This window comes from Falco punctatus, assembly GCF_963210335.1.
Source record: "Falco punctatus genome assembly, chromosome: Z".
Taxonomy (NCBI): Eukaryota; Metazoa; Chordata; class Aves; order Falconiformes; family Falconidae; genus Falco; species Falco punctatus.
The window spans coordinates 16,135,082-16,150,756 of NC_137586.1; the positions used below are offsets into that span (position 1 = coordinate 16,135,082).

The 15,675-nt window shown below is 43.1% G+C and overlaps 2 protein-coding genes across 2 annotated transcripts; both read left to right on the forward strand.

Annotated features, from left to right (window-relative positions):
• The first annotated feature begins 766 nt into the window (after window positions 1–766).
• On the forward strand, window positions 767–4,823 carry RIMOC1 (RAB7A interacting MON1-CCZ1 complex subunit 1). Its single transcript, XM_080372195.1, has 6 exons — window positions 767–1,091; window positions 1,622–1,722; window positions 2,126–2,272; window positions 2,657–2,788; window positions 2,983–3,097; window positions 4,393–4,823. The coding sequence occupies exons 1-6, from the start codon at window positions 953–955 to the stop codon at window positions 4,680–4,682; spliced, it is 924 nt and encodes a 307-aa protein (XP_080228321.1). The 5' UTR covers window positions 767–952; the 3' UTR covers window positions 4,683–4,823.
• A 114-nt stretch (window positions 4,824–4,937) lies between these two features.
• On the forward strand, window positions 4,938–12,882 carry FBXO4 (F-box protein 4). Its single transcript, XM_080372203.1, has 7 exons — window positions 4,938–5,125; window positions 5,239–5,474; window positions 7,129–7,349; window positions 8,297–8,369; window positions 8,869–9,047; window positions 9,949–10,124; window positions 11,184–12,882. The coding sequence occupies exons 1-7, from the start codon at window positions 4,949–4,951 to the stop codon at window positions 11,271–11,273; spliced, it is 1,152 nt and encodes a 383-aa protein (XP_080228329.1). The 5' UTR covers window positions 4,938–4,948; the 3' UTR covers window positions 11,274–12,882.
• The last annotated feature ends 2,793 nt before the right edge of the window (window positions 12,883–15,675 follow it).

Genomic DNA, 15,675 nt, shown 5'->3' on the forward strand with positions numbered 1-15,675 from the left:
GTGTGAACTCATGACACGTTACTTCAATGGACACTGAGATATTAGCTTTTTCCAGGCAGGTAAAGAGATGGAGAAAACTAAAGAAGCAATATAGAGGAATACAGAATTCTTGTAACTACACAACACAAAATATTTGACGATTTACTGTGGGGTAGTAGCAAGACTGTTAAAAATAAAACTTACTGCTTTCTCTTCATCACATGGAAGCTATTTAGCGATTCTGAAGGTCATGAAGGGTGCTATTTAAAGCTGGACAAAAACTTGGAGCAAAAGTCTCACACCTCTTAACCAAGCGTATGCAGTTTCAAGGTTTTAACTGCACTTTCACAGTTGTGCCTCTACATGTTAAGTGATCTGATACTAAAATCTAACTAAAAGACCACCAATAAATATGTATTTATTGATATAAAATATGGGGTTCGTCTTGAAAAGCCTTGCTGCCTTCCAGTATTGGTTTCCATTCGCTTGTGGGCAAGACCTGTACAGCAGAGAGGCTGGAGGGCATCGTATGATGGGGGCAACACAGGGACACGCCAAGGACTCTCCCTGGGGACCCTGGCAGACCTGCGGAAGCCATAGACGCCGGCTACACAACAGCTTTAATCCCTCAGAAAAACTAAACCGAAGTTTCACCGCCTGTCCGCTCGCCTGGGGCAGCACCGGGGGGGCTCAGGTGCCGGGGGCGCTGAGGTGCCGCGGGCCCCTCGCTGCCTCGGTCCGCAGGCACAGCCCGGCCGGCAGGTGGCGGCAGCGGCGCCACCAGGGACCCGCCCCGCCCCGCGCGCCCCGCCCCGCGCGCCCCGCCGGCAGCCGGCCGCCCCCCGGCCCGCCCCGGCCAGGCGCGGTCCCGCAGCGCCCACCGCCCTGTCGCTGCTGCGCCTGCGCGCCGCTCGGCCCAGCGCCCTGCGCCGGGGGCCGGCCCGCACTCACGGCTGCCCCGTCGCTGGCGGCGATGGCGGCGGCGGGGGACGCTGCGGCGGGGGACGCTGCGGCGGGGGACGCGGTGCCCGGGGGCCCGGAGCCCGCGCTGCGGCTGCGGCTGGCGGCGCTGGGCCGGCGGCTGGCGGCGCGCGGCCGAGCGGGCGGCGACGGTGAGAGGCCGTGGGAGGGAGGGGACGGGGCTGGGCTCAGCCCGGCGCTGCGGCGGGCCCGCTCCGCCCTCTGCCGCCGCCGGGCTGAGCCGCGTCCCGCCGCGCTGCGGAGCGGGCCCGGGGCCGCGGGGTCGCTGCCGAGGGCCTTGCTTCGCCCTGCCCCGGAGGGAGCCCCGCCTCGGAGCGGCGCCGCCGCCGGCCCGGGCCTCCCGCGGGCTCCTTGCGGGGCCGGGCGGCCGGGGCCCGCAGCCCGAGCCCGCGCGTTAGCGGGTGGTGCCGCTGCCGTGGGTGTCTGCCAGGGGCGTGTGCGGGGCGGGCTTTGGAGCAGCAGCCCGTGGCCGTGGGTGCCCCCGGTTCGCCGTGAGAGGTGCGGTGTAAGGACGGTGGGCCTGGGTAAATGCCGCGTTATTCAGCTCCTGTTGTAGGTGCCGACAGGTGGATAAAACGAGACGGAGTGGGGAGGGAGAGCGCGCCAGGCTCGGGTGGGTGGTGCTTTTCCATGCTGAGGAAGCCTTGTGTTTTCCCTTCAGATACCTTCTTAGCAAAGGGCTCTGCGACTCTGGGCAAGCTGGAGGACCTCTGTAACGAAGGGAGAGAACGTCCTTCCATGCTTTTGCAGCTCTATACACAGGTAGTACATTTAAAGTGTTGAAGAACTCGCTTCCAAGAATCTGTGCCAGACTGAGGGTACGGGAGAGGGTTGGCTGTAGGAAGGAGGATGTAACGGAAAGGTATCTGTTACCTGATGTGTGCAGTGAGCATCTGCAGGCAGCTGCGGCTTGTCTGGATTAGAAGATGACTTGGGATGGACAATGATTATTCTGGTACTGTAAAGACAGAAACGGTTTTGAGTTCGCATTCACTGTCAACAATCTTACAATACTTTGGCTTGCAGCTTTTGTAAACTAAATGTTAAAAATGACTGTAAAATTGTTCAGTTTTATAAACCGTAACAAGTTTGTGTGTTACTGCACACCACCATCTGATTGTTTTGCTGGTAGCATTTTTACGTATTGTGTATCTTGTTTTCGTAGGCTGTCTTAGATATTACGTATTTTGAGGAAAACCAGCTTGTGGATGAAGATTTTCCAGAGGAATCTTCCTTGCAAAAAGTTAAAGAACTTATTTGTATTCTCTCAGAACCAGAAGACCTAGTGTGGGAATACAACGTAAATGAAGAAGTGAGTGCTAATGTTATTCAGCCAGAGAATTAATTATTCACTATTTTAAAATAAAAAAAATCTGTGATAGTACTAGTCGTATTTTTGATGGGCAAGATTTAAGATCTGAAAAAAATTCCAGTCTTATTTGTATTTAAATAGTGATTCTTGAAAATATTTTTTCAAAGAACTTGTGTGCTCAGAATTTTTCATGCTACCATTTCATGATTCCATGTGCTTTTGGCAGTTTAAATCCAAACTATTAGGCTTGTGTCTGTGACTTGCTGTTAAGTACAGTCTCTAAAGTTAGAGACTTGCTGTAACGCTGTTTGCATTTGTGTGTGTTTGAGTAGTTCCATTTTTCGTTTACATTTGGGTTAGCCCAGTTGTTGGCTTTTATTTCAGCCCATCAGCATCCTTGGTGCAGAGCTGTTAGAATGTCTTTACTGGAGAAAAGGAGCCCTGCTTTACATGTATTGTCATACAGCAAAAGAAAGGCATGAATGGCTACGAGAAAACATTGCCATATTTAAAAAGGTAAAAGAAATTTGAAAGTTCTATGAGTGTGTGAATGCAGTTTTAAAGTTTGACTCCTTTTAATTTGAAAAATATGACTTCTCCCCTCACCTTTTTTAAATAGGGTTTTGGGAGATTCATATCAAGAAGTATTTCTGGCTATCATTTAAATTAATCAGAACTTATTTTTTTTGTTGTTTTTTAACTGTACTCAGTGTCTTAATGATGGAGTTCATTACTTGGTGAAGATGCTTAGCTTTAGATGCCCTCTTCAGCTAAATGAAGATGTCTCACTTCAAGATAAAGACACAGCTAGATTACTCGGTGAAGGTAAAAAAAAAAAGCCGAAACTCCAAAAACCCCACAACCCGCTCTTCCTAATAACTGCTGCACTTTATGAAATGCTTTATTGCATATTTTTGTCGTTGGACTTCATTTGCGTTTAAAAACTGTCACTTTTTAGAACATCAGCAACAGGGTGGGACAGATGAGTAGTCAGCAGTGTCTTCCTCTCCCCCCCGCTCCCCCCCTTCTGTTTGGTTCATGGATTTCAAGAGATGGCAGTGCTCATTTCCTCTGTTTTTTTTTGACTGCGCAGGAGGAAAGTGAGCTGTGGCAATGGGTATTTTATGCATGTGTGTTTTACAACCATCCAATTGTCAATTGACAAATGTTGAAAGCACAAATACGACTACAGAGAGTGCTTACCTGTTCCTGTGTTGGTATTCCTATTTAGGTCTAGGAGAACACAGATACGAACACAGAATTACTGACTTCACACAGGCAGAAAATACATGTAGAGTTGGTTAGATGTGGCAAACTTTTATTCTGTCTCCACTTCATGTAGCTTTATGTAAGTTGCATTACTACAGTATATTTACATGAGGATCTGAGGCTGCGTCAGTGTCGTGCAGGTAGGGTGATGCAGCAGAAGGAGATTTGTAAGATTAAACACCTGTGCTGTGGACAGGATGTCCACGTTGTACGCAAAACTAGCTCTACTCTGCCTGTGGGGGGATGGAGCACTTTGCTTGATTTCAGCTGACAGTGTGGCATTGCTCCAATTCAGCTCCACAATACAAAGCCAAGTTCAGTAACTGATTTGTAGATTTATTTGCAGGGATATTTTTTTTTTTTTGGTGACTGTGAACACGTCTGTGGCTTTCCATTCGAATACTGAAGCTGCTGCTGGTTAACCTGAGTTAATATGCTGCTTAAACAGCGTCTTCTTATAGGCTTAAATTGTGGGAGGCACAGAAGTATCCTAAAATAAATGTGTGTAATTATGCCTGTGCTTAATGGATTGTAAAGAAATACTGAAATTTTCTAAGATAAACAGGCAAACACGTTGTCAGAGTAATACTTATATGGCAGTCTTAAAGATTTTAGTGTTACGGAGGTACAAAATGGAGAGGCTAATGAGCAAGGCCTTGATCCACATTCTCTTTGGGGCACTGTTAGTCCTCTGGTTAAAATTTTAGGTTTTTGGTGTACCTGTTTAATAGCTTTATACTGCCTGTTTGGATTTTTTCCAGTGTTGCTAAAAAAAAAATACTTGAATTTAACAAGCTGTGTACTTGCTTGTAACAGAGCAATAAAGCACTTGATGTAAATTATTTTTGCAGGTATATTTAGTGACACTCACTTACTGGCGATGATGTACAGTGGAGAAATGTGCTACTGGGGACTACAACACTGTGGAGAAGGGTTGCAGGAAGCCCTTGAGACAATAGATTCCGTCTCTAACAGGGACCTGGGCTGCACATCACAGAGCGAGTTGCTGTGTTTCCGAGAAACAGGCAAAAAGATGTTAACGAAGTATGTGGCTGTATGTGAGGGACCTTTAAAAGGCCAAGGCTGGAACACAACAATTGCAAAGCAAATGTTGCAGTACTTTGCCAAATCCCACAACTAAAATACACTCCTTTGGCTGTGCTGGAGGAAAGCGGGTGTCCGAGGAGAGCATGCTTAGAGGGAGGCAGTCTCTGCTGCAGTGTCTGACCGTTCTTACCCAAATGTATACTTCCGTGGCATTAAAAACGTGCATTGAAAGAACTCCTGGAACAGCGGTCCGAAGTCTCAGCCGGTGTTTCCAATGAAGTGGCGCAGGCGGATCGCTGCCTGTCTCCGCCCCAGCGCCGGCGCACTAGGTCTGGGGGGGCGGTGGCAGGGCTCGGTGCCATGGCGGCTGGCGGAGCGGAGGAGCGGGGAGGTTTGGAAGCCGCTGTGCGGGGTGGTTTGCGTGTCCTCCGGGAGCGATGGATGCGGGGGACCCGCGAACGCGGCGGTACCGCCGCGTTCGCGGGTCCCCCGCATCCATCGCTCCCGGAGGAGGTGAGCGCCCTGCAGATGCTGCCGGTGAGTGGGATGAGGGGGAGGGCGGGGGAGGGTCGGGGAGCCTGGCATCCCGCCTCTGGCATCGCCACTGACCCAGTTGCTGGGTTCTTAAACCGCTGCTTGTCGGTTTTCAGATAAACGTGCAGCTGAACATCATGTCCTTCCTCTCGCCCCATGATTTGTGCCATTTGGGAAGCACGAGTCGTTACTGGAGGGCGGCTGTGCGAGACCCATTGTTGTGGAGGTATTTTCTTCTGAGGGATCTCCCCTTTTGGACATCTGTTGATTGGAAATCGCTCCCAGATGTGGAGATTTTTAATAAAGCTTTTTCAGAGGTCAGCGATAAAGCACTGTATGATTACATGGCAGTGTAAGTATCTCGGTATTCTTTTACATAACTTCCAGTCTTTCTACAGCAGTATTACTCAGCCCACAGGCATGTCCTATATTACAGTGGTAAAGCTGTGCTGTAAGCCACCACTTAAATTTCGATGTGTCTGGAAACCGTTGTTTATTTTGGAGATACGTTTTCCTGGGTTTGGACAGTTTCGTCAGCTCTTTCAGTTTGGAATTCAACAAGAATGTAAAATGTAAAAAAAGTCAAAGCTAATGTTACAGAAATATTTAAGCCTTTTGTGTAACTGCATGTCTAATATGCCACAGAAATACAGCAATCTCAGAAGCTGTGCTTACTGTTACCTTGATAAAAATGTGTTTTTCATGCTCAGTGCAATGACAGTGATTTCTTATTTTAATAAAAGTACTATGTCTTCAGAGTGCAGCAGATGGAATGAATCTGTTTTTTTCATCTTACCTGGAAGACCTAGGAAAAAAGTTTCTGTTTTGCAAGTGCACAGACTAACAAGCAGTATTGCTTTAGCATGGGTTGTCAAAGACCATAAGACAGAGACTGTGGTTTCAGCTGGCGTGGTTGAAAAGCGTGGCAACACACATAATGTGTTTTATGACTGAGAAAAAATCTTAAGACAGGCAGATCATTTAAGACAGGCAGATAATTTTGTGTTGCTTTTTTTTTTTTTAAACTTCATTCAATTCTCTGAATTAATTTGCAGATTTTTTTTTTTAATTTGCAGTTAAATTTTCCAAAGGTGGTTTCATGAAACTTGTTTCATGATAGGTTTACTAACTTCTGCCATCTTTGTGACCTTCATCCCCACTTTACAGATGGGAAAGACACACCCAGAATTTGAGTATCTACTGATTTTGGACATTGGACTTAAGTCTCTTTAGGCCTGAATACTTCAGAACATCACCTGTTTTAAACCACTTGTCACTGGTCTCCATCATGTCTGTGAGCACTTACTGGTTTTGCTGATCTCTTGGTTTGGGTGTAGAGGAGCACATATTTAATGTTTCCTTGAAATGTTTTGTCCAGCAGTCACCTACCATGACAACAGAAGCAAAAACTGAAGTCGCTTCTCTAGGATGTCTTTCACTTCTATGACTTAATTCTTTCCCTTTATTACCAAAGTCTTTTCAAAGCCTTCCAGCTTTTGCATCAAATGAACACATAAGCTGGCAGGTAACACCTGCTTCCTTTTACACCATGCATTCTCTGTGCCTGCAGTGGAAACTGTCCTTTTCAGGTGGTTACATGTTTCAATAAACACAAAAGTGATCTAATTAAAGTTTGAAATACACTTAATTTTTTTTTTTTTTTCTGTTGTATGTGACTCATCAGCTTTGATGTTATTTTACCAATACTGCATGTTTGGCGAGGGTGAGAAAATTTGTAATTTTATTTTACTTTATTTTTTAAAGTAAACTAAAAGATCCATAGATAAGTGTACTAAGGTCTAAAAGGTCAGTATTTAGACTTTGAAGGGACTGATGCCTTTACCTGCTTTGTACTGGTGCTTGAAACCATCAATTTGGTTTGACCTGTGCTCGAGTTGTACTGGTAACAAAGTGTGACAACTGTGGGACCTAGATCAATTTATGTTGTTTGATTGATACCTCTTTTGTATTTTGTTTTAATTTCTAGTTGCGTCTATTTTACACAGATATAAAAAAAGCTGTCCTCAGAGTAGAAGAAGTCTGAAATCAAACCGTCCCCGGTATGGGGCTGTGACTTCCTTTTTGCAATCACTGGTCACCCAAGCAGAACCTCGCTTTGCTATGTTTGGGCCAGGTTTGGAAGAGCTGGACGACTCTTTAGTGCAAAACATGATGACGTGCCCAGAAATTCTGCTAGTAGCTGGACTTCCACAAAGACAAATTCATGGTAATCCTGGTTTTGGTTTTTTTGCTTTTTTATTTCATAAACAGGTACAATGCAAAAGACATCGGGGGAGAAGAGGGGTGCTTTTTTCTCCTCTTAAACTCAGTAGCATAATGGTTAAAAAAACCCCACACTTTCTCCTTTTCTATTCATCAGAAGGATAAATGCAGTGAACATTTGGAATAAAATTATAGCTGGAATGGTTTTATGATTAGATTTGCACAATGTCAGATGGACCATTTTGCTCCTTGTGCTTACGTTTTGATATGAAATTACATGTCATGCCTGCTGTTGTGATGGGTAAGTGCAGGCAGAACTTTCTCTAGATAGTGCTTGCAGTAAATGGTTAAAAAACACACTTTTTTTATACAGAAAGTCAAGACTGACCCTATGTATGATTCAGTCTTGTGGTGTCAAGTGGTGTAAATTTAATTTAGGATAGTTATAGGAACAGATGAAGGATTTTTTTCAATGTTTAAAAACGTAGTTTGGGACATCTGTAATTTCACTTCAGTCCAAACCAGAGACAAAAATTTATTACTTTTTAACTGATGTTTATTTCAGCACAGCAGAACTGCAATAAGGGAATTGTATTTATAGAAAATATGATTTCTTAGTGTTACTTTTTTTCTCTTATGTTCTTTTTGATGCAGCTTGTCATAGAGACTAGAGCCTTTCTGTGCCAATTTATGCTAATAAATGGAAGTCTAGCTCCTCTCTGATACACGTTATTCTAGGTTCAAGTCTACGTATCAGAAACATGGAAGCATGTCCCTGTTATCTTTTTAATACTGTTGAAATTACTTTAATTAATAGCTTGTTCAATTAGAGCATGTATAAAACTTCTTTGTAAAACGGAAAATATGCTACCTCTAATAGCAATGGGGTACTTAGTTGTATTCAGTTACCAAATAGTTGTAATCTCATATATTCTTTTTTTTTCTCCGTAGGAATTGGGTCAGGAGTCAGTTTTCAGTTCAATAATCAAAAATTCAATATTTTGACATTGTATTCAACCACTAGGTAAGATTTGTTCTCCACAAAAAAAAAAAAAAGTACAGTTTCTTGGTTATTGCATGCTTTTCCTCATGTTTTTGTCATGTGATTTTTATGTGGGCATTCACATGCATGGATATCTCATAAACCGAAGCTTCAGGTGCATATCTTTTTCTTTCTTTCTCCAACTGCTGAATTTTCACGTGGAAGTAATAAACCTTTTCCAAACCTTATACATAGCAAATGTGTACGACAAATACGTAACAGGTGTTTCTGTTCCTCTTGATACCTTGTTTGATTCCCTTTTGAAACTCATCCTGGGGTGTATTTTCAGTATGCGTCTTGCAGATTGCTAACCATCTGTATATGTACACTAGAAAAAGGGGGAGTTGGAGGCGTTGGGGAGAAATGGAAATGTTTTGCTGGCTCAACCCATTTTTCTGTCCCTTTCCTGTACTGCCTAGACTCAAAATTGCTTTTTTGTAATCAATTAACCTGATTACTGAAACATTGAAATATCTTTCAGTGTGGAAAGGAGGAGAGCAAGGGCAGAGCAAGCTGTTGCTGTGAATAAGATGTTCTACCAAGAGAACAGCATAGTAGGGAATCAGCAAGCCGTGCACTACAGTGTAATAGCTCAAGTGAAAAATGTGTGCGAAGTAGTTGATGGATTCATTTATGTTGCTAATGCAGAAGCCCATAAAAGTAAGGCATTTCTCTTGTTTCTCTTGATTTTATTTCTTCGTATTCTGCGAATGATTGAAATGTCATAAAAGGTTGCAAAGAATATACAGTACATCAAAATTTATGTTCTTATTCTTACAAAATCTGCTTCATTGGTGCTGTTTCTGTGTGGTTTATCCAGTTGAAGAGGTCCCCTATCCTAGGCAGTCTCCCTCATCTCCCTGTGAGGGGTTATGGCCCTTTCTTTTGTTTATGGAGGATGCTGATGTGGTTGGTGTCTAAGCTCCATGTGGGAAATTACCTGAATTAAGAACAAAGCTGAAAAAAAAAGCCCTGAGCATGGGTAGGAGAGGCGGCCTGAAATGCATTGGTAGTGGTGTGATAGCCTGGAAGCAGAGCCTTCACCAGGAAAATTGCAGTAAAAGATGTGATTAGTCCAAATCAGGATAGTCCTGTAAGAGGATAATCCAAACACCTATTGTGGTAATTGTCTTTACATTGATCAACTTTAAATGGAGGGAAAGGGCTAGCTCTGAAAAGAAGGAAATGTTAACAGGAATATTAAGGAATATACTAAGGAGAAAAGTCTCTGTTCAAGTAGAGGAGGGCTGCTGACCATACAGTGTGTATTTGTTAATGGCTTGTTGCAGTTTTGATGTCTGTGAGGTACTTGTAAAACATTCTCATGTTAAGGACTGGAGTAGGCTGCAATAGAATCTATGGAGATCTTTAAATGATGTCTAAGTGTGACATGAATTAGGATGATCCAGCCTTGTGATAACTAGATAATTTGTCCTTATCCCTTCTAGCCCCCTGTTTCCTCACCTCTGAAATTGTAAATATTTGAAAAGTCAAAAAAAACCCCAGTAACTCCTTGAGATTTGATATACTTGATACTCATATATTAAAAATTGTTTCTTAGAGAATGATCGTCAAGAGGAACTGGCTCGTATTCTGGCAATGATTGATCCCGCCCTTGGGCCTCCGAACAGACCTCTGCTAGTGTTGTCTTGTGTCTCTCACACTGGTGTGAAAAGAATTCCCTGTGTTTATATGGCACATCAGTTGCAACTAAATCTGCTATGTCAGCCCTGGATGGTACTTGGTTTTAAACCTTTTATTTTCTGTTTCTCTGTGGCTTAAATTTAGGTTAGGCTTATGGTAGTTCCTGAACTGTACCTAGCTAAGCAAGTGTGCAGCTTTCAGTACTGGTATGTGAACTCTCCACTTAAGTGAAGGATTTAGTTTCTTTGGTCCACTTAAGATGAAGCATTAGCCTATCTGAACATAGGAGAGCTAAGTAGCTTGCCCAGAAACTTCAGATGGAGCCAGAATGTAAGAGAGGACAAAATGCTGGTCTTGAAGGGAGTAAGAAAGCCTCAGTTAATTTCAGTCTAAATTTCCTGAGTCACAGCCCAGGGCCTTGGACACAAGGTACATTTTTCTGTCATTTTCAGGAGACCGTTAATTGTCTTGTTAATACTTCACTTGACGTGATGTATTGAGTTTTTGACAAATCACTTTTTTACCTAGCACATGAGGTCCAGAGCCTGTTCTTTTATGCTTGTCAAGCACAGTATACATCAGTATGGCTCAGCCGCACATAACTAATTTTTGGTGACACTGTGTAGCCAAAGAATAGTACTTAATCAGAAAAACCAAAATCCTGATTTAATTCCTTTGTTTTCACAGGGAGGATGTTTACAGGCTTTTTAAAAATATACCATTTTAGTAGCCACTTTATAATACCTCACAAAATCTAAGAATTAATAACATGCATTAAATTCTAAAGCTAGCAGTATTTTTGCTTTAAGAGTTATGAGAAGAATTGTCAAGTAGATTTTATCTGTAAAGTAAGTATACTGTTCCAGAATAGCTGATGAAATGATTGAGTTTAAATTCATCTTGATACCAAGAACGCAAGGCTTTCCTAATGGCTCTTGTAATTAATTTTGTAAAAGGTAGTTTTTTCTTTTTGTACCTTACTCTTAAGAAACCTTTTTTTGTCTAAGGGACCTTTAAAATAGTGATTAAAATTTAGATTTGCTATGGGTGTTTCTGACTTTAAGGATAGACATGGAGTGATGTTAAAGTGCTCTTAGATGCTGTTATCTGTTATCTCTAATACATCAGCTTTCTTTTTTTTTATTTTTACAGGTGCAGGACACTGTAGCTGCAACTTTAGCTGGATTGCTAAATGGAATTGAGTGGCTCCTGGAAGAAGCAAGTTGTAAAAATGCACAGTAGTGGAACTGTGCATTATTTTCCTGTATAGAGACTGGTGTTTTGCAGTTCAGATGAAGTGAGAATCTTTTCCTGACAGTGTTGTCAGAAAGGAGATCTAAAAGTCAGACCTGCATATATTTCACTACATGTACTTCGATAATTAATCTTCTTCCAACTGTAGTCCTGAAATAGAAGTACAAGTAGGATTGCCTGGATTGCAGCAGCTGAAGAAGTTATTTTGGGGAGCAATCTGGGTGTTTTAATTTTTTTCTTTCTTTAAAGCTGGGGCCTTGAGGGTGCAATCTTTTCTAATTATATCTGATAATCTGTTTTCTGTAAATACACCTAACACTAGGTTCATTCACCAGCGTGGCCATATGGCGCACATCAGACATTTAGTAAACATATTCAGTGGAGATCTTGACAGCGATGGTTCCCAACCAAAGAAAATACACCGTATGTAGTATAGTAGCAAGTTGACAAGAAGACAGTATCTCTTTCAAAATAGTAAATTCCTCTGTATTTTTTCCAGAAGCAATGCTTGGACAAGAAATAGCACCTGTGGGAGAATTGTTGACCCAGACCAAAATTCTTAGAAGGCAACAAACTACCATGTGTGAATTGGTTGTTTCTTGTTTGTGATCTTGTTTATTAACTGACCACAGAAGACTTCAGCATCTTCTGCATTCTGTTGCAGTGAAATTATTCACTTGAACTGGACATACCTCTGATGTCATGAATAAATATTAAATAGAATTGTTAGTACTTCAGGACATTTATGGAATCCAGAAGACCTATCAGTTACTCAAATAGTTGTGGCCCTATGCAGATGTGAAGTATACTTGCCTTGAAATTTTCTACACAGTTGCACATATTTTTTATAAAAAGGGAAATTACATTTTACAGCTGGAATTGCATTTTCCATATTGATGCCATTTGAGATAGTCCTTGTCTTCCACCTTTTTAATATTTTTTTAATTATGGATGAATGTTCAGAAACTCCTTGGATTTCTTGCCTATGCATGTATTTGTTTTGTTCAGGTGTTTTTTTTTTTTGTTTTTTCCTTTCTGTTTCTTCATGGAATTACAACTTTTTTTTGGTACCTAGATATATCGCTACATAGTGTACATTCGTCTGTAATTGCCCTCAAATATGTGTGTGGTGCTCAACCCAGCTGTGTTGGGAATATTGAGAAGTTTTTTAAGGAACCAGAACAGACACAGGAAGTGTTACGTGGGTTTTTTTTTTTAATCTCCATGCACAATTAACTCAGCTTTCTAGGTGTTTTTATACACCTTCTAATCAGGACATACAGATTTTCAAGGAAGAATCCATGGGAAGCTGTCCTATGAGAATTCTGTGTTTTATCCTTTTCTTAATAGGATATGTGTGCTTTGGCCTTTAAAATAGAGAAGACACTAAAGATTTATGAGAATTTTGGGAAAATTCCACACTTTGTGACTGGATGTATGTGACTTTCCTGCATGCCATAATTCCGTGATGTTCTATCTGTAGAGGGCTGAATGCAGAAACCTGTTGCTATGTTAGCTACTACAAAGACTTTTTTTCAATGCAAGATCTTTGTTCTGCTTTCTTCTTAAGGAATAAATTATTTTTTACAGAACGATATTGACAGTCTTTCTGTGTGTGTTGAGCCTCCCTCCCGTGTGTGTGCACACGCATGCACACATACGTCTGCAGTCATGCTGTCATAACAGATAAATCATCATTGTCATTAGTCATTAACAATGTTATTGTATGTTATCTAATTAACAGATACTAATTCACTGTCATTAAAAGGTCAAGATAATGTAGGGAATATAATTTTTCTTAACCTAAAGAACATCACTTATATTAATTTAAAAATAGGATAACTTAGAGAATTAAGAACGACAAGCTTTAAGGATGCAGCCTAGGAAAAAAGCAGTGGGAATTACAAGTCTGTGCAGTTCCAGAGCTCTGGCATCATAGGAATTGCAGAGCTAGTGGTGGAGTAGCTTGAATGATTCAGTACTGCTTTGGAGCAGCAGGGAAGATGAACATGTGTGCTGTGCAGAGGAACACCTTAGATGCACAGAGGTGTGCTGTGGAAGACATGACCAGCCTGTTGAGAATTCATAGGCCAAATAGCTGCAGAGGTGCACTGTGGATTTCATTTAGCATTACCTTTTAAATTTCACCTAAAACACGTCTTACTATTTATATTTCTGAGTCTGCTGAGTTTAGGTGGTAAGTCAGTTAAGCTCGGGACTTAAATTGTTACAAATCCAAAATTGGAATGTCACTAAAATATATTGTAAAACTCCTTAATATAAACCCCTCGAAACAAAATTACTTTGTTTTGTATTTATCACAGTAAATGCAACTGATGGGTTTGTGAGAAATAAAACCATGAGGGTCTGTATCCCAGAGATCTTGCTGTGCTTGGGATAAAGGGTTCTAACAGTGCTAGAAAGAAAATCACTTTCCTGCCCACTGAGGCAGGATGTTTATCTAAATAACGGTCAAAAAAGAAAAGTAAGAGGTTAAAATAACAAAACGTGATTTATAAGAAAACTCAATTACTGAGGCTTTGCCTGAGCAGAAAATGTCTGTGGGGTTGCTAATTTTCAAGTCTTTGAAACTTCGAATAACAAAAATGCCTGCTGCCAGCCCCAGAGCAGTACGTGAGGGTACCTGGCAAGCTCGCAGGACAGAGGCAGCAGCTCACTGAGAGCCGCTGTAACTTGCTCGGTGTCTCGCAGGTCCTAGTGGAGTGCCCGTGGGTGGCCGTGGAGGCTCCAAGCAGGAGGGCAGTGGGGACACTATGCTTGCCTGCAGCTGCAGAGGGGAATTGTGGCTCTCTGTGTCCCACTGGATGGCACTGCTGAACCACATCAGCCGCTGATGCTGTCCAGGAAGCACACCTACAACGGCCAACATTGATTCAGGCAGTCAGTTTTACTCCCCACTCAGATATGGCAGCAAGCAGATAGAGAAAACCCCGTGAGAAAATCAACATGTTTTTTAACGGCTTATGGACAGGCGATATGCTGCCTCTTCTTTTAATCTGGTGGGTATCAAATACCAATTTGTGTGGTAGGATGAGTATAGCAGCTGAAGAGAATAGCTGGAGTTGCTGTCAGGAGGGTGTATGGAAGTAATCACTAGTATCATCGCAAGGTGGTTGATGCTTTAGTCTGTGATTTAGTTTGTCTTTTGTGCCATTTTAACACTAGTGGATTTGGATAAATTATTTTCCTTATGTACAGTAATAAATAAATAATATTCTTAGGCCAGTTACAGGAGGTGATATTAATAGGTAGTCCAGGCAGGCTGGACATTAATCAAGAAGGAAGTCTTAAAGGCACAGGAACAGGCCATCCCCATGTGCCAAAAGATGAGCTGGTGGGAGAGAAGACCAGCCTGGCTGAGCAGAGAGCTTTGGCTGGAACTCAGGGGGAAAGCAGAGTTTTCCACCTTTGGAAGAAGGGGCAGGCAACCCTGGAGGGCTATAGCGGTGTCGTGAGGTTACGCAGGGGGAAGGTGGAGAGGAGAAAGCCCAGCTAGAACTCAGGCTGGCCACTGCTGTAAAAGATGACAAAAAACGCTTTTACTATCATGTTAGAAACAGAAGGAGGGCCAAGGATAATCTGCATCCTTCATTGGATGCGGGGGGGAGCACTGCCACACAGGATGAGGAGAAGGCTGAGGTGCTTAATGCTTTCTTGCCTCAGTCCTTAACAGCAAGCCCAGCTTCCCTCTGGGTACTGAGCCCCCTGAGCTGGAAGACAGGGTGAGGAGGAGCAGAATGAAGTCCCCACAGTCCAGGGGGAAACGGTCAGTGACCTGCTGCTCCACGGAGACACGCACAGTCTGTGGGGCTGGACGGGATCCACCCGAGGGCACTGAGGGAGCTGGTGGAGGAGCTCGCCACTGCTCACCGTCATGTCTCAACAGTGCTGGTTAACTGGGGAGGCTCCAGAAGACAGGAGGTCAGCCAGCATGATTCCCACCTACAAGAAGGGCAGGAAGGAGGATCCAGGCAGCTACAGGCCTGCCAGCCTGACCTCGGTGCCAGGGACGGTTATGGAGCAGATCATCCTGGGTGCCATCACACAGCACGTGCAGGACAGGCAGGGGATCAGGCCCAGCCAGGATGGGGTTATGAAAGGCAGGTCCTGCTTGATGAACCTCATTGCCTTCTATGACAAGATGACGCCTGCCTAGTGGATGAGGGAAAGGCTGTGGATGTTGCCTGCCTGGGCCTTTGTAAAGCCTTTGACACCATCTCCCACAGCATTCTCCTGGAGACACTGGCTGCTCGTGGCTTGGGTGGGTGTGCTCTGTGCTGGGTAAAAGGCTGCTTAGATGGCCAAGCCTAAACGATTGTGGTGAATGGAGTTAAATCTGGTTAGTGACTGGTCACCAGTGGTGTTCCCC